Here is an 18,344-nt window from a genome sequence, read left to right as displayed (position 1 = left end):
AACGGGCAGACCCGCGCCCACCTGCGCAGGTGCTGCGCTCCCAGAGTGAGCTCAGGTGTGTGACCTGAGAGCTGGTTACAGATTAAAGCTGAGAGGAGCAGCAACATTTGAGCGGCGCTCATAAATACCTTGGCAGGCGCAGTCCAGGTCTGCCTTGGAGAACGAGAGGGCGTGTCCCGCTACGAGTCCCGTGTGGAACTGGAGACAGAAGACAACCTGACGACTCGCAGACCGGCTGTTTTTATCGTAACAAACCACCTAAAAATGACCAAACAGCGACATCAGATCCCGCTGGTGCCCATTGTGTTTGAGAAAAACTCAGATTTGGACGTTTTATAAACAATTTTTCACAGCTTAAAGGAGATCTGGTGCCAGATTCTTTTGAAGTTTGTGGAAATTTATGACTAGAACTGAATTCAAACCACCTTTTCTTGAAGGAAATTTCAAATTTTCCAAAGTTTGAAACAACGATAAGAGAACGTCACGGGGGCGACTTGCAGCCAGTTTTACTAACTCTGAGCTAAAATCTGAATTTGTTTACGCGAAGTTCATTTAGCTGTGGCGGCCATCTTGAATCAGGTTGTCTCCAAAAGTTAACAGTTGTAGATGTGCTTCCGGTGGTAACTTTGAGTTTCATTACAATCTGCCTGGTGGTTCATGAGATATTTTGCTAACAGACAAACTCAGACACATGATATGTGTTCATATCTGGTACATCCGACTTGTCTGGTTCCGTTTAAAATTTTTGATCATCTTTGTATTTTTTTGTACGAGTTATAATTCGATTTTCTTTTAATTTGTCCTGCAGGTCTTTCTATGTTTATTAAAGAGCGTGGACTCCAGAGTTTTATAAATATCGCAGCGAAACAGAGAAGAAGAAGCAGCACAAAGTTACTGAATGTTTTTTGAGAAGTGGAGAAAAATAGAAATAAGTTTCTTTCAATTCTCTCAGCTCTGAAATCACAAAAATAAGATTAGTGACAGAAGTTCTTTAGGCTGTACATTCAAAATAACACCTTTTGCAGCATCGGCTCAATGCTGTCAAATGTCAACGCTGAGCTGCCGCAGTCTTAATAAAGCAGACAGAATGTAAAGGAAGAGAAGCGACCGCCCACCATGATGTCTCCTTTGAGCAGCTGAGCCGGCTGGAGCACGAAGTAGAGTCGGTCCGTCTGAGCCGCGTTCACCTGGCTGACAGGGAAACAAACACTTCACTTCCTGTTCTTCACCTGAAAGGGGGTTTAATGTGAGTTAACGGTGTTTCTTACTACACTGCTGATGTGCAAACAGCTTGCAGGTTTTGGTAAATCCTCAGAAACAAACAACAATCTAAAACATAAAAACAAAATAATTAAAAAGGGAAATCATTTCCTCTTTTTGAGACGTATCACAGCTGTGGAGATTTATTTGAATAAAGCTGTCAGTATCATCTGTTTATCTGTTTAAAAGATCAATTAAGAGGGAATACATATCACCCTCCAGCTTTTAAACAAACATCTTATGTTGAAAAATGTTTGGAAGCAGAAATGTCTGAACCTTTAACTTCCCTTAAGTGTCACACAGCTGTTTTGTTTTTTTTTATTTTCTGTTTTAAAAAGGCAAAAACCATCTCAAATGAGTGAAAACCTTCACAGGAATATTAGGAAACTTTGCTAAAACAAAGTTTTGCTGGTAGTCTGTTGAGTCAGAATGTTCTGAAGGCAAACTTTGTGTAATTTAAGGTAAATTATTGGTGATTATAGTGAAATATACAGTGACACGTGAACCACAGTGTGCTGTTTAAAAAAGAATTACTTTGAAAGAAAAGGATATTGTTAATCTGTTTATGGTAATATTAAACTAATCAAAGATCAGTTCTTACCTATAGAATGTACTATTTTAAAGAAGTATACTGTAATATATCATAGAGTAACTATAAAACTCCACATTTCTAATACTGTAGGACTTTTCTGTTTGGTCCACTTCTTTCCATAACAACGGTTAAAATAAAGAACTTGTAACCGTGGTCCGGCTGTTTTACCTCCATCTGCTCTCAGTTTGGGGAGACCGTAAAGAACGACACAGAGGAGGAAAAACGGACATGGGTTCATCCTCAAGCCTCTCTTCAACACGCCGCCCAGCATCCAGACGTAGCTGAGGAGTGCAGACAGAATAAAAACACCGGCGTCCAGCAGGAGGACCAATCAGGTGATTAGATGTCAGCGGTCTCAGCACATTCCTCCAACATCGAAGATTAAAGGGCAGAGCCGTCGACCTTTGACCTCAGACGTTTGGAGCGCTTACCGTCTCTGCGAGGGGGTCATCTGAGCGGACAGCTTGTCGTTGTAGAACCTCCTCATGGCGAAATGGTCGAGAGAGAGGTCTGCACTGAGAGACACGCACACGTTCAGACGGAGGCGCCACGTTTGCTTCGAACAGCAGGCTGTTTATTTTTAAAAACTCAAATCAATTTATCCGTAAATCTAATGGGTCAAACCCTGTCTAAAGTGTCTGCAGACCTGCACACAGCAACTGGTCAGATGTGGACGTGCACAGAAAGTGATTTGATTTGCCTCCAGCTGAACTTTATGATCGTCTGACGATAAGATGAAGCCAAACTAGTTTATGATTTAAACAGCTTTAGCTTTTTAGATCAGACAGTAAACACACCGCACATTCGATCTCAGCTAAATGTGTCTTCTGCGTGCACAACAACAGAAACCCAGCATTAAAAGCAGCCAGCAGCACGTATCAGTGTCTGTAATCATCCACGCTGCCCTTTGCCTGCTGGAGCCGTCCATCAGATCAGCCTCTGTCTATTGTTCTGTCCCCGCTCTTTGACCTGCAAACACGTCCGACAGTAAAACGCCAAGGATGATTCATCCATTCACAGTCACACGTCCCTTCATGTCAATAAAACCGCTAACACAAAAAAACACCAACAGTGGAGACCTCTGAGTGAATCAAAGAGGTTTAAAGGCAGAAACACAGAATTAGCTAAAAGCTGCAAACGATTAGTTCATGTTTTGGGGGTTTTGTGTGATTTTGTAATTATTTTTTTGTTCAGATTTTTTTCTACTTCACTCCAATTTGCAAATGCTTTGGGTTTGGAGTTAAAAGAAATCCATATTTGGGGTTAAAGTTTCTGCACATGGTTGGGTTCAGGCCATATTTGCTTGGTGCTTAACGACCCCTAACCCTGGTTTGTGTCATTCAGACACACAAGTTTCTTGATCTGCAGCAAAATGTTGTGTTTTCCTGTCACCTTTCTAACAAATGCAGTTTTTAATTTAGCCTAGATCTAAGTTTAGATCCCTAACACCACTCTGCCAGAAGAAAATAAATTAATTTTTCTCTAAAAACATCTTATTAAATCAGCTATTATGTGTTTTACCTGAGGAGCATGTTGCTGAAGTGGATGTAAGATGCCACAAGAACCCCAAGCCGGCCTTTCTCTCCCTGTTGAGGAGGATAATAACATGAGAATAAAGTGGATGTGCGACACGCTGAGCACTTTAAAGATGGCGCTGTTGGTGTGTGGGGTAGATGGTGGAGAGCAGCACCCTGCAGTGTAGCACCACAACGTGCTTCAGCTGAGTTTGCAGCCAGTTCTCCATCGTTGTGCACACGTTGAAGATCTGATCCAAGCTGGGAGCGTGGAGTTCCAGCCATCCTGTGTCCAAAACCTGCCAGGTGGAAACAAAAACAAACAGTTCAACATTTATCTTCATGAACTTTTACCTTTAGGGCGACCATCAGGTGCTCTGGTTACCTTATGGTTCATCTGGGTGAGAACGTCGTGCTTCTGAGAGAGGTTGATGAGCTGCAGCAGAACAAAAAAAACTCACTTAGATATGTTCAAGAACAAGAAATTGTTTGATTTTAGGAGAATTGGCAACCTGGAATCCATGTCTTCAAGTTTATTTATCTCTTCCTTCTAGAAACTACGCAGTTTTGACTTCCTGAGGAGATATACTGTCCGCTCACCGGACACTTTATTAGGTACAGCAGCTCAGAGCTTTTAGGGATGAAGACGACTTGCTGATGTTCAGACCAAGCGTCAGAGTTGGATGGAAAGGGGATTTAGTTGACTCTGATTGAGACTTGATCGTTGGTTTGAGTATTTCAGAAACTGCTGAGGCTACAGTTCACACAGGCTCACCAACGCTGAACGAGAAAAGATTGGAAAAATGTTTCCTTGTCTGATGAGACTCGATTCACTGGAGTCAGCAGATCTCACTCCTGTCCTGTACCTTTGGGATGTGGTGGGAACGTTTGGGTGTCCAACCTGGGACTAGCAAGGTGGACTTAATGAAATGGCCGGTGAGCGTATCTAAAGATTGGGCTCGTTCTGTAGGCAGCCAACAAAAACAGATAAATCAACATTTTGAGCGCCTCTCAGACCTTTTATTGAATGAATGCTGGCTTGCCTGTAAGATAAAGTTTTAATAAAAACACCTGTCAGTAAGTCTGCCTCCGCCGCCTCACCATGTAGTTGTGTCCATGCTTGGACTGCAGCATAGGAAGGATCTCCCTCACGTTCTGCAGGTAGATGTCCTCAGGACACCCGGCGGGACAGAGGACGCTGATGATGCGCTCAGTGACGTACGTCAGATCGATGTGACGTCGTTCCTCCATGTTGGCTTTCTGTTACATGTGTCCTCTGTGGAAAGACAGGAAGCGACCCCGGGCGTGTCAGAAAGAAAGCTCGGTTTTAAGGAACAGAGACCTTTCTGCCCCGTCAGCCGGACTGATTGTTTTGGTTTACGCAGCAAAGAAGTGATTTTAACTTCTGTCATTCTTCTGAACCTCATGTGAATGCTTAGTCACCGGAAACCTTCTGAGCTTGTGACTGCAAGAGACATGATAATGAAATGAAAACATGCAGAATAAGTGGCTTTCGTGATCCATTAGCGCTCAGAATTTTGTCAACGTTGGACCCAGATTTAACCTCCTGAAATTGGAATCAAATTGTTGTTTTTGCTTTACATCAGACAACTTTTAGATAAACCATCTCCAAAATAAAAACCTCATTTAAAAATTAACTTTTTGCATTTTTCAAATTGCAAAATGCGTCCTCAGTTTTTGCTGTTGAACGATTTCTCTCGCTATTTTGGATTTGTTTTCTAAGAAGTTGTTTTTTTTCTGTGCTAATGTAAATGTAATTTCATCCAGAGCGGCTCTGGAGACTTGGTTTGGGACGGAGAGGGACATAATAAGCAGCGGTTAACCTCACTGTTCACCCAGACCACAGCATAATAAACGGCAGTAACCTGCTGGAAACGACAGCAGCTGATTTCTTTTCTTTTTATTCCAAGAAATAAGATTTGTTGAGGATCCAGGTTGTGTCATATCACAAAAAATATCCAAAAAGTTTTGGTTTCAACAACATTTTCAAAAGATCTCTGAGATCTCAACCCTTTTTCTCCTGGTTTAACTCAAAACATTCAAATTTCTTTGTTTCTTTTAAGATTCCTGTTTATCTTAAATTGCATTGCTTTAAAATGGTTTATAATATTAAAAGGAGGCCTTTTGGATTATATCTATAAATAAGAGCTCTTTGTTAAGTTTAAATTACTTGTAGCAACATGAACATATTTAAAGACAATAAAGAGACAAAACATGAAGGAAAAAGCATCTAAAAACAAAACAAGGACACAAGATGTGAAGTGAATAAAAAAGGGCAACACAAATGATTAACAGAGACAAAATGTGTAGAACGATTCAAAATGAGCTACAGAGGTTCAAAGAGCAACAAATAAAACAAACAAAAAGAGACATGGATGGATTAAAGAAGCTAGAAACCCAAAATGACATCAGAATTATTGAAGAGTTGCTTGAAAGAGACACGAACAGCTGTGAACATAAACAACATTCCTACGTGAATATATTACATTATAATGATACATGTAGGAACAAAAAGACTGAAAATGACCAGGAAGTGGTGCAAAAACTACAAAAAAGATCACGTATGAGTTACCAAAATAAGCAAAACAGCAACAAACAGAAGCAGAATAGCAACTAAAAGACAAAACAACTACAAGTAGACATGAAAGTTGATAACAAAGAACACAAACTCCAAAAAGAGGTGCAGAAAAAACAAACCACAGAGGCAGAGCTCTAATAATGAAACCATCCAAACAGAGAACCACCTACAACACAAGGAATTATCTTTAAAATGACACAAAACAGAAAAGAACATAGATAATGATGTGGAAAAGACGCTAAATCGCCTCAAAGAGATGCTTAAAAACAACAATAAAAGCTAAGGGGGACAGAATGATACAAAAGACAAGAAAGACATGAGTGTTATTAAAACAAAGGCTTCTCATCCTTGTTGCTCCTGAGCATTTAAGTCTCACCACTTCTGTGCAAACACAGATTTATTGGTTCGGATCCATTAACACGTGTGAAAAATTATTTTCTTTCTCAGTCCAGAATTCGCTGCCATGCCTCGCCGCTGCTCTCCGGAGAACCCCTTCAGAAGCAGCTGACAGGGTTGGGCAAGCAAAGCAGTTTTAATGAGCGACTTCTCCCCAATTATACATTTCTGTGCTGTTTTCTTTTTTTTTTTTCAAAGTTTTCAACTGATGCACGTCTAAATTTGGGAAACCGAAACAAGAAGTTAACCACACAGACGCTGCTTTTAGAGGGGGGAGCCACAGCTAATTCCAGTCTTACCATTGGAAAAACGAGGCCTTTCACAATGAATTAGAAACATTTCTCGTGTTTATTTCCCAAAAAAAACCTTCCTTCACAAGCCTGGACGCACAGATTGGTTCCTGATTAAAGCAGTTGTTCTTTAATCGTTTGAAACTCAAATAAAAGCTTCTTCTTCTGTCTTCCTTTGCTTTCTAATCTCCGAACTGATCCCCTCGTTGAGTTTACAGTGAGATAATTCCCGAAACATGTTAGCAGAATCATTTGCATTGGAAGCAAGTGTCCCAGCAGGGGGTTCACTCCTTCCATGAAAGGCAGGCTTTAAGGGCTTAATATGAGATTAATCCACCTCTGGATCCCAGAGTAAACACCTCAGCGTGGGCTCAGAGCTTTAATATGTCAGTAGGCTAAGCTGTTCATTCACGGTGAGGTTGGGGGGGGGGGACTTTTGAGCTTCACCTCCCATCACACGCTCCCACCACAGGCTCCGTGGTCAACTTCACATCAAACTTTTCTGTAACCCGTTAAAGAAAACAGAGTAAAGAGGCTTACCTTGGCTGCAGTAAACCAGGCGGCAGCTGAGTGAACGTCTGAGTGACTGCTTCACAAAGACTACTGAGGTGGAGACTTGACAGAAGGTGGGAGGAGGAAGGAAGGAAAAGGAGAGCAACAGGACGATAAACTCCGCAGCTCTACAGCCACAGCGGCGTTTGCACTTTGCCCTCTGTTGGACTGCGGCGTGACAGCAGGCCGCTCGTGCCTGAAACACAAACAGCTCCTCTATCCACGAGTTGTCTGTGCTGCAGAGTCATGAAGCACAAACCTTTAAAAACATTTTCATGCTAAAGTCACACAAGCTGAAATGTTTCACCTGAGAAAGAAAGAAAGAGAAACTGATTCCTGCCAAAAACTGACATTTACATCGAAAAACATTACAGATATAACCTCGGAATTTACCTCTACAAACTTTAAAACATGACTATAAATATTATTCATTTAACACTGAGGAGGTGGTGTTTTACTGTTTAATAAGACTTACCTTACACTTTTATTGTCAATATAAATAAGTCAGACTTTATTTAGGTAGAAACTTAAACAGAATTAAATATGACTGCAAAAAAATGCTTATAAGTGATTAATTTAGGACCTAACAAGAAGATCGATATCAGCAAACACCTGATGGTTTAACAGCACATCTTTCAATTGTTTGCTTTGATTAATGTTGAACTTGAATTACAACACAGTACGACTGCTTCTCGCCTGTAAAAATTCATCATCGCTGCACCTATATCTGTTTATTTAAATGTTTTATTAGACAACCCATATAAAACCAGCTCCTAAATAAAAAAAATCATTTAAAAACATTCACTTTGGGTGTTGTAAATAAGGATATAAAAACAAGATTAAATACATTATTCATAATACTAACAGTTGCAGCTATAAAGAACAATTAAACATGACAATTTTTAAACTTACAATACTTTTTTTATGTTAAATAATTTTAAATAAAACATTAAAATTGTAATTGAAAACTGTCGTCCTGGTAATGCAGCCTTTAGTCCTCCAGGTGGCGCCAAGACACGAGTTTCACGTGTTTTCACGTTCAGTAAGTAAAACACGGCAGTTAAGCACAATTATTCCAACTAGTTTAACAGAAAAAGGGTTATTTTGTGTCTGATTTAAAGAATTTAAGATGATTAGGGTGAGGAAAATCAAGTTTGGTGGTTAAACTTTCACCTGTTAGCGATCGTTTACAAAGTACTGTATCCGTACGCCATGGTGCCTTCACTGCCTCTTTAAAGCTCGTAGAACCCATGTGTGGGGAAATAAACTGTAAAATTTTATGGTTATGGTCTATTTATAAATGCAATAAATAAATGTATTACTTTTGCAGCTACACTTTAAAAAAAACTCGCGATCATTTTTTTGAATTGATCTCATTAATGTTTGGTTATTTAAATACACGTCATTTAAACTTTGTCATACATAACATCGATAGACTTTAGTGGGGCGTATATATGTTGTAATGTAATATTGTTAGAACCATCTTTCTGTCGTCATTCTTTCCTTCACAGCTGTACTTCGGATTGATGTCGCTGAGAAGACGTGGAGCGTTGTAGTGTGCATACATGTGAAGTTTCCGAGCCTTTTGGTGGCACCTGAATGTGTCATAATTCATATCCAATGAGACCCCGCCCTGTCCACAGTATACCGCTGACCGTTGGTCTCTTCGGGGCTGAACTCTACTCGTCGCGCCCTGCTGTCCTTTAGCCTCTATGGCGACGGGTTAAGAAAAAAAACAAAACGTTTTTATTCGCTCAGCCAGCCGGTTAGCTCCTGTTAGAGAGCTAGCGGGCTTCCAGTGAAATGGGTTGATGTAGCGGGATAACTATGGGAGAACTACGCAGTACGTTAGCATGCTAAGCTAACGCGGAGCCGCGCACACTCGACTAGCAGGTAGCCCGAGCTAACGGCTGGAAGCTAACTCCGACCAGCGTTCACCTGCGGGCTGGCGCTGCCGCCCGCTGTTGTGAGCTAACGCGATGGAAAGTGCGAAGGAAAACGAGCCCGGGGCGGCTTCACCAGCCCCACAGGGGACGCCGGACGCCAGCGGTAACTCCGCGAAGCCGAGTGGATTATCGCAACCGCCCCCCGGCAAGAGATCCTCCATCGGCGGGGAGGACGAGGGCGGGGGCGCCGAGGCGAAACTCTTCGGAAAGGGGCTCGCGGCCACCTCCCTCCTCCAGATTGCGATAAGGAACGGGATCTACCAGAACCAAGTGGCCAACGCGATCGGCGGCTCGGGGAAGACCAGCAGCATTTACAGCTTGACGTCGGCGAGCAGCACCGCTTCGGTGAACTCTCTGCTGAGCAGGAGGCGGCACCGGCACAAGCGGAATCTGTCCCTGGGGGCTCCTCCGACCGTCAGCTCCTCTACCGGGGCGTCCTCCGCCGAGGCGGCCGGGCCGGCTCCCTCAGCCTCCCCGCTGAGCACTCTCAGCCTGGACAGGAAGACCTTCCTCCGGCAGAAGCAGTCGAAGCAGCTCCAGGCCTCCGACAAGTCCTGGGTGAGGTCGGACCTCCGGAGGGGCTGCGTTCACGTCCACGACTGGCTCACGCCCTCCTACCCGCGCCCGGTGCTCTGCACCGTGGACACCATAGCCAAAGAGGTAGCCTTGAAGCTAGAAGGGAGCAAAGCTGGGGCTGTGCTGAGAATAAACTGCAAACCTAACCCTTCTGATCCAAACGAGCTTTGTAAAGACAGCAATGGACACACTGACAACGCCAAGCATCCCAAATCAGAGGAGCATGAACAGTGCTACCCTGACCCCAGAGTACCTTCTAATTTATTTCTCAATGATAAAACTGGCAGTAACTCTTCCTCTGAGATCTGTTTGAATGATATTGGTATTGATCTGAGCCAAAGCATGGCAGACTGCTATGGAGCCTGCTCCGGGTCTGATCTGGAGAGCAGCACCTGCGAGGACTTCAGCCCGGGCGGACCCAGAAGTACGGAGAACCAAGACTCGCTCAGTGAAGGCTTGGTCCTGGCCATCGACTCCTCTGTGATGAGCCCGAGTTGTGACAGCGCCACAGAGGGGCCGGACCCGTTTGAGAGCTCCTCAGATGAGCTCGAGCTCACCTCTTCCCCGTCGCACTCAACCGACAACTCTGCTGCCGACCTGCCCCCCTCGAACGCCCCCACTGCTTCGAACCAAGCCCCAAGACAAGATGATGAGAGGGAGGCGGCTGCTGGTGATGCCCCGGATGCTCCCAAATCCATCAAACCCCTTTCTAAGTGCTCTGGCAGCTCCCAAACTCGACCCCTGACCAGCCAGGCATCTGTCCAGCCTGACCAGGAGATCCCCGGGGGCTGCAGAGGATGGCCCGAGCCCATCAATCCTAGTCCGACGCCGGCCCTCTTCATCCAGCTGCATGGCGGAGTGGTACGGCGGCTGGGGGATGATGAACGACCTCTGCAGATTCTGAACGAGTACCTCGCTAACCTGGGGTTCAAAGAAGAGTGGAGGGTCCAGGAGGAGGGCATGAATCCAGAAATCGGCTGCCTGATACGCTTCTACTTTGGTGAGCACTTTGTCAGACTTGTGTTGACAGTTTTCATTCGGACGTCCCGGCGTCCGGCTGTAAGGGCCACTTCAGCAGGACTTGGCTCGCCTCTGCTCGGTCATTGTTCAGCCGTTCTCAGCGTACCGTGACTGCTGTCATTGTGTTTGGTCAGTCAGATTGTTAAATGAGTGTGTTTTACAATAACACCCGGTGTTGTTGCCTGTAAACCAGTTCCAGCCCCTCTGAGGCCTGGACAGTAAGACGTCACACCAGAAGGTAACAGCGAGCAAACAACCCCCCCACCCCAGCTGAAGCCTTCATATGTCCAGTTTCTCTTCTGTTGTTTTTGTTATTGATAATAAACCTATTTTGGTGATAAGCGGAGTAAGAGGATATAAAAAACAGCCACAATCTCGTACGGGATTAGCACGACTGGATGTTTGTTTATGACCTTGTTTCGTATGCGATCAGCAAACAGAGATGAAGAAATGGGATTTTCTGCTAAACTCGTTAAAATTTCAGATGCTTTCATGATCCTGTTTGAAACCACCAAAGCAAGTTACAAAAAAACACAAAAACACACACAGCTCTAATCTCCAAAACTTCACATAATGAAGCTTTATGCCACCAAAACATTAAAGCATTCCTGCACCGGAAATGCTACAGCTAGCTGGAAGGTTTCCAAGAATCCACTTTGATTTCGGCTGTTTTTGGATCAACTGTTAGCTTGTCAGTGTCACCATTTTAAGCTAAAACAAAGCTAAGGCTCCACAGCTTCTTTTTACTTCCATGAAAGTGTAGTTTTTATTTATTTTTTAATGACAGCCTAGTTAAAAACACAGGCTGTGAAAGGCTGATTTGAAGAGTGATGCGACGGTGCGAGGCGACAGTAACTTCCTGCCAGTTATTTGCGGCACTGAGCGATCTGTGGATGTTCTGAAAACAAGTTTTTTTGAGGTGAGGTGAAGTTCTTTGTGACTAACCAGCCCTGTTGGTGAGTTGTTTCGATAACGAGTTTGAGACTGCCGCGTGCACATATCGTGTCTGTCCCTTCGGCTCGCAGCATGCTGACGTTAAGGAAACGGTGACCCTGGTGGAACTCAGATTTCACCTCCTCAGTGTTTCGGATCGCTCCGAAGCAGCTGCAGCTGCAGACTCTCTCCCGTCAGCATCAAACTGCAGAGGTCACCGCGTTGCTTTCCAAGGTTGAACCAGGAAACCTCTCTTCTCTTTGAGCTTCTTGCTGCTCTGAGGATCGCAGATTCCTCGCTTCAGTTCGAGCTGTGGTCTGAGGCGGTCTGGGTTTGATTCTGGTACGGAAGAAGAAGAGGTTTAGGGGGGAGTTTGTTCTGGGCTAGATTGATATGTTCAGGATGTGATTATTGGCTGCCAGCTGAGAGGCAGGATGTCTCCTGCGCAGAGAAACAGAAGGAAGGACAGGACACGTACATCAACAAACTACATTACATCTTCACCGTACAGGGAAGGGTGGGTCCACACCGTTCAATGTTCACATCATTGTTCTAGTATAAACAGGACCAGAACCAGCGTTGGTTCTGAACATTGGCCAATTTAGTTTTCAAACTCCCTGACATACACACACTCATCCGGTGCTTCCGACACTCTTATTCTCGCTGCAGGGTCTGAGGATCTAGGAGGACAACCTCCCTACTACTAGGCCAAACAGTCAGTTTATAAAATGACTTCACCAGAGGTGGAATATGATCAATATTTTCAATTTAAACTACAGTATATGAGTTCAGATGCCTTACTTTTAGAAATATAAACCAAAAAAAGCCACCTTAACACAACAGGTGAGTCGGTGTATTAGCTCACGTAGTTTTATTCCCAGTGTCTCTGCAGGTGCTGAGACAAAGGCAGGTAAAAACACAAGGTAAATGTGTGTCAGTCACTGAACCGTGGAGGTTCTGGTGCTGTAAGTCGTTACGTAACGAGCTAATCTGGTTTCAGGCCTCTTTGTGGTTCAGACTCTTCACGTGTCTCACTTTCTCCTTTCCCCGGTGGATTTGATCCGACGGCTTTAAGAGCACGCGGCGACTAGAAGTTTTGTAGAAATGTAAACGGAGGGGAGTGAAGGGATGATTTTTGGCCTCAGACACAGCTGCAGTTCATTTTTGTGTCAGCGAGGGGTTAAAAAAACATAACAAATCACGCCTGGATGACTGCTTGCTATGGCAGCCCACAGCTTACATAACCGCACGGCGCTCTCTTTCTGGAAGAGATGCCCACAGAGACGGAGTTGATTCACAGAATCCCACAGAGCTAAAAATAAATCCGTCAAACGTCCTGCAAACATTAATAACCGTTAACAATCTTGTGCTGGTCTTCTCCTATGCAGGTAAGCCTCGCAGCGTGGGGGGCTCTGAGCGCGTGCAGCTCTCCGGGGTGTTCAACGTGCGGAAAGGGAAGCTGACTCTGCCGGTGAACCGCTGGTCGAAGCGTCAGGTCACGCTGAGCGGAACCTGCCTCATTGTGTCGTCTGTGAAACACGCCCACACCGGCAAGATGCACATCCTCCCCCTCATCGGAGGAAAGGTAACCATCAGGTGTCTGTTCTTCTCCTGAGGACTTGCGCCTTGGCGTCAGGAACAGAAACGCCCTCTGTGTTTGGCACTGATTTAGCTTGACTCTGCAGTGTTGTTTGTTTTTTACTTACAGCAGGATTTGGAGTTGGGTTTTCTAAATGCTGGTAAATCCAGTAAAACGAGTCAATAAAACCAATTCTCATTAGAACGAGTAGTCAGCTTACCTTCAGCATGAGGGACAGACCTGGATTTATGTTTATTGACCTCAGTTGTCTCCCTGTTAACCACCATCTGTAGAAATCTCACTGAGCAGACCACTTGGAGACAACTTTTATCCAAAAAAAACGATCGTTGGTGAGGACCTGAGATGAGCTTCTTGTTGCAGGTCGAGGAGGTGAAGAGGCACAGCCACTGCCTGGCTTTCAGCTCCGCTGGTCCTCAGAGTCAAACCTACTACATCAGCTACGACTCGTACGCCGAGCACCTGCGCTGGCACAGGATGGCCTCAAAGGTACAAACTGCTCTGCCACTTTATCTTATTCCATATCTGTAAACAATCAAAGCGTTGAACCGAGGTACAGTTCCAAAGCGTCAACTCTGCGAGACTCTTTTGAGCGTGTCCTTGCTCAGTTTGTCTTCCTGTCCTCCTGAGACAGATTGCCTCTCAGAGGGTGAATTCTGTGGACCTGTCGTGCTGCAGCCTGGAGGAGCTGCCCGCTCAGCTGTTCTACAGCCAGGACCTCACACATCTCAACCTCAAAAACAACTTCATGTCCCCGCACAGAGGTGTCCCTGCGCTCACCAGGTGAGACTTCCTGACATCGTACTCGGCTCTGAAGAGTTGGCTTCTAAGTGGTTTCTAAGAGGATGTGTGTGTGTGTGTATTGTTGTTGTTGTTGTCTGAATGACTAAACTAAAGCTGCAGTGACAGATTTGACCCTCTGTGGCTGTGGGCTTCTTTTTGTTTTTCCTGATCTGCTTTTTAAATTTAATCTCATCGTGCCTCGGTGAGGATGAAGATTTCTTTAATCTTAAACAAAAATCAAACATGGATCCTCCCCACACATCGCTTTCACTTCAAGGTTTTACATTTTTAGTTTGAAACAAGAAAACTTTGTTTTTACAAAACAAGGTTTAAAGAAAACAAACTTCCTTAAAGAAAATTTATTGTCAAAAAGTGCAACAAAGCATTAAATCTACTCAATGCAAAGTCATGAAAACAACCAAACAAAAAGTATATAGCAAGAAACAAAATCTGCCCTTCTTTTTCTAATTTCTACAGCTAATGTGTCCTTAAATTAGAAATTAATGTGCCAGGTGTGTTTATTTACTCATGAAAACAGGAAAATGGGTCAACGACAGCGACGTCCATGGAAGTCTGACCATTTTATTGAATTTGTCTGTGTTTACGCTCAGATTTGCATTTCAAAGGATCACTGCGACTCGTTAAATGAGTTTTCTGCTGCTGTTGGAAAGAGAAACAAAGCATTAACATTTGTGACTGTAGTCAGAGAAACATGCGTTTGATCAGTACACGTCTGAGTTAGAACTCTTAACTCCACGTTAACTCAGAAATCGTCTCGTTCTGTTTGGACTGGACTGAAGACGTGCTTCCCACGGCGAGCTTCGGGTGTCGTCTTATAGTTTGTGTTTACAGCTGCGGAGCTGCTCGATTTGAGCAGAAAACAAATCAGCTGAAGGCGGTTGTACAAACCCTGACCTCTCTTTCAGCTCTGATCTCACGAAGCCAGCGTTTCCAAGATAAGAGACGAGTTTTGTTTGTCTTCAGCTTTGTGTTTCCCTTCGAGTGTTTCTGACTTCTTTGCGGCTGTTTTGTGGGGATTCTGATGCCGAAGCCTCGTGTTTAACTTGAACAGCCATTGTTTCTGGGTAAACACACGCCTCCCATGAATGGGTTTTCCAAAGTGTTGTTCCTGCGGGATCGCCTGTCATTTTCCCACAGAAAGACGCCTTTCATCCGGACTCCCTCCACCCTGCAGCTCGATCAGCTTAGGACAGACTCAGATGAAATCAGAGCAGATATCTGTAAAAGAAATTTAAGAAAGCAGGTGTGAATATATTCAGAAATGATAAATAAGAAATACAAAACAGACCACTTCATTTATTATCTCATTTTTTTATTAATACATGTATTTGTCTCATCATTGTCTGACTTCATTTTGCATGTTTTCACATCATTTATTGATTTTTACACATTTATTTTAACTTATTATGTTTTGCCTGTGTGTTTATTCATCTGCACTGTTAGCAAAATATCTCATGAACCAGTGGCTGGACTTTAATTAAACTTTCAGGAAGTGATCATTAGATGAACATCTACAACTTATAAACTTTTGGAGTCTGTCCAAATCAATATGGTCGCCACAGCTAACTGTCATTAGCCAACAGAAGAATGACTTTAACTGAGATTCATTCACAACACGTCTCCATCTTTTGCTTTGAGCAAACCTGCTGTTTACTGTCGTACCCTGCCAAAAAGGTGTTGTTTAAAGCAGGATGTTTTCCTCTGGTTTAGTTTGGGTCGAATTTAGAAGGAGCTCAGAATCTGGTTATAGCAGCGAGATGAATATCTGTGTCGCTCTTTGTCTGCCTCCCCTCCCCTGAACACTAAGCGCCTCTTATTCTCTTTGTCTTTAGGTTTTGTAAACTGAGAAGCCTCAGTCTGTCGAATAACGCTCTGTGTGAGTTTCCTCCGGCTTTGTGCGACATCACCTCGCTCACAGAGCTCAACCTCTCTGGAAATCGCCTCTCCTGTCTGCCCGCAGAAATGGCATCGATGCACAAGTAAGCAAAGGAAAGGGGCGATTAATCTTGATTCTGATCGATGCTTGCTGCACGAGAGCAGAACATTTCCTCTCGGACAGAAACATGGGTGCAGACTAATGTGAAATGAACAGCTGGCTCTGTAGCAGACATGCTTCCTGACCATGCAGATTCTGGCCGAGTTCCCTCAGGGCAGAGTCACGCTGACGCTGTAAGCTGGGCTTTATCCCAAAGGGCTTCTAAAGGTTCACAGGTCTTACTTTATCTTTAAGGAACCTTTAATATTTAACCACCAAGCATCAGGGCAGTTCAGCTCGAAGTAACCTGGAGTTTTACCTCGTTGCAGATAGTTTTATATCCTTGTAGAAGCAGAAATACAATGATAATTAAATATTATCATATTATCACTTAATATATTGCCATCCCCTGCTGCCAGAAGGTGGGCAATAATAATTGAACTAATAAGGTTTTTGCCAGTGTCTGTTTGTTAGCAAAGTAATTCTTAGATATATTTCTATAACCTGACTCAAAATGGCCACTAACTAGCAGACACAATGATGTGTGGCCCTGCTCTCTGCAGCCTGCAGACTCTCCTCCTGGATGGAAACTTCCTGACCTCGCTGCCTGCGGAGCTGGGCTTTCTGGAGGGCCTGTCCTACCTCGGCCTGTCCTTCAACTGTTTCAGCTGCGTTCCCCCTGTCCTGGAGAAGCTCCGAGGTGTGGAGAGACTCTGCCTGGCAGGGAACCAGCTCTCTGTCCTGGATCTGTTCGGGCTGCAGTGGCTGCCTGCTCGCTACGTAGATCTCAGGTAAGACGACTTTACAAGCTGAACTGTTCTCACTTCAAATAAAACATTTCTTAGGATTCTGCAGGAATAACTTCCTCTTTGTGTCACCTTGATTTAGGGTGTTTGCAGTAAACAACTATGCTAAATGGTTGCAGCTTTAACTCAGATGTTGCTGTTTAGTTTCATCAGCTCTTTTTGTTTCACGTTGTGACCCGTTTCCTGTGCCGTCTGTCAGGCTGAACCGGCTTCAGGAGGTGGCGGTGGCAGACTCGGAGCAGCTGGTTCACGTCGTGCAGCTGGACCTGAGGGACACCGGTCTCCAGGAGCTAGACGTCAGGTGTTTGTGTAAGCTGGAGCTGCTCCGCTGCGACAGGAACTCACTCTCAGTCCTCAGAGTCAGTGGCCACGCCCTCAAGAGCCTGCATGCCGCACATAACGGTACCAAGCGCCGAAGTGTTGCAGAGACTTTAAACAGCTGATGCCTGAGACGTCACCTTCACCCTCGCTGTGTTTGTGCTTACAGAGCTGAGGCAGCTGGAGATGCAGTCTGTGCCAGAGAATCTGACGGTTCTGGATCTGTCCAGGTGGGAAAACTGTCAACACTTTACTTTTCTGATTATAACGTGAACAAGGTTGTTATTTTTTGTTTTTGACTGTTTGTTTTCTTAAAGGAACAAGCTGGAACGTGTCCCAGACTGGTTGAGTGAGAGCGGAAGACTGGAAGTGTTGGACATCAACCATAACTGTGTCTCCGAGCTGCCTGTGTGGTGAGAGGCACAAAAACACACAACATGAACCCTTCCAATGAAAAACAAGGTTCTTATCTGATGAAAAGCTGCAGGTTAACAAATTATGACTTTGGGTTTTGGTTAAATAAAACACCTTTCACTTTACTTTCTTTGCTGACATCGAAAAACTTCAAACTTTCAAATTTAATAGAAATCAATATAAACTCTTAAAGACAAGCAGCATAACCAGTGTTTTCACAAAAGACAGATTTTGTTTTCTTGCACTTGAGCGTTGCTGCAACAAGAACAGATTCAGTGCGATTATCCCGTTAACGTTTCCCATCTGAGGCATATTTCAGCATCGCGTTGTGACATCGAGTGCTGTCAAAATACACCCAAAACGAGTGTCAGCACCACTAAATCCATCTGCACAGTAACATAAAGCTGTAAACTAAAATCCATACGGGTAAGGAACAAAACAAAAAAAAAGGGGTTTTCTACAAAGAAATTCCTCAGACAAGCAGACAGATTGTGTGTGTATATATATATATATATATATATATATATATATATATATATATAAAACATGAACATCGGATGGTTACAAAGAGAGGGAACGTCATCCACACAGAAGGGGTTTTACTCCCAGAAGGAACAATAGCAGACATTGAGGACAGTTACAAGTACCTGGGAATACCACAAGCAAATGGCAACCTCGATGAGGCCACAAGGAAAGGAGCCACAGCCAAATACCTCCAACGAATAAGGCAAGTCCTGAGAAGCCAGCTCAAT

General features: G+C 44.1%; 2 protein-coding genes across 2 annotated transcripts in view; one reads left to right on the top strand and one right to left on the bottom strand.

Annotated features, from left to right (window-relative positions):
- The window catches only part of si:ch211-191a24.3 (tensin-3), a 35,162-nt gene extending 28,029 nt beyond the window's left edge, over window positions 1-7,133 (bottom strand). Inside the window, 9 exon segments of the mRNA XM_025010815.2 lie at window positions 129-258; window positions 1,116-1,191; window positions 1,269-1,329; window positions 2,021-2,133; window positions 2,284-2,367; window positions 3,374-3,438; window positions 3,543-3,665; window positions 3,752-3,802; window positions 4,468-7,133. Coding sequence (XP_024866583.1) covers window positions 129-258; window positions 1,116-1,191; window positions 1,269-1,329; window positions 2,021-2,133; window positions 2,284-2,367; window positions 3,374-3,438; window positions 3,543-3,665; window positions 3,752-3,802; window positions 4,468-4,617 — 853 coding nt within the window. The 5' untranslated portion in view covers window positions 4,618-7,133.
- Window positions 7,134-8,835: 1,702 nt separating this feature from the next.
- The window catches only part of LOC108248355 (PH domain leucine-rich repeat-containing protein phosphatase 1), a 15,547-nt gene continuing 6,038 nt past the window's right edge, over window positions 8,836-18,344 (top strand). Inside the window, exons 1-9 of the mRNA XM_017437087.3 lie at window positions 8,836-10,725; window positions 13,067-13,263; window positions 13,639-13,764; window positions 13,910-14,058; window positions 15,912-16,058; window positions 16,618-16,845; window positions 17,060-17,262; window positions 17,348-17,408; window positions 17,496-17,591. Of these exons, the coding sequence (XP_017292576.1) occupies window positions 9,183-10,725; window positions 13,067-13,263; window positions 13,639-13,764; window positions 13,910-14,058; window positions 15,912-16,058; window positions 16,618-16,845; window positions 17,060-17,262; window positions 17,348-17,408; window positions 17,496-17,591 (2,750 nt within the window). The 5' untranslated portion in view covers window positions 8,836-9,182. The remainder of the gene's footprint in view (window positions 10,726-13,066; window positions 13,264-13,638; window positions 13,765-13,909; window positions 14,059-15,911; window positions 16,059-16,617; window positions 16,846-17,059; window positions 17,263-17,347; window positions 17,409-17,495; window positions 17,592-18,344) is intronic.

The sequence above is a fragment of the Kryptolebias marmoratus genome, linkage group LG24 (assembly GCF_001649575.2).
Source record: "Kryptolebias marmoratus isolate JLee-2015 linkage group LG24, ASM164957v2, whole genome shotgun sequence".
Classification (NCBI taxonomy): Eukaryota; Metazoa; Chordata; class Actinopteri; order Cyprinodontiformes; family Rivulidae; genus Kryptolebias; species Kryptolebias marmoratus.
Note: the sequence above shows the minus strand (reverse complement) of the source record. Positions and strands in the feature narration are given on the sequence as shown.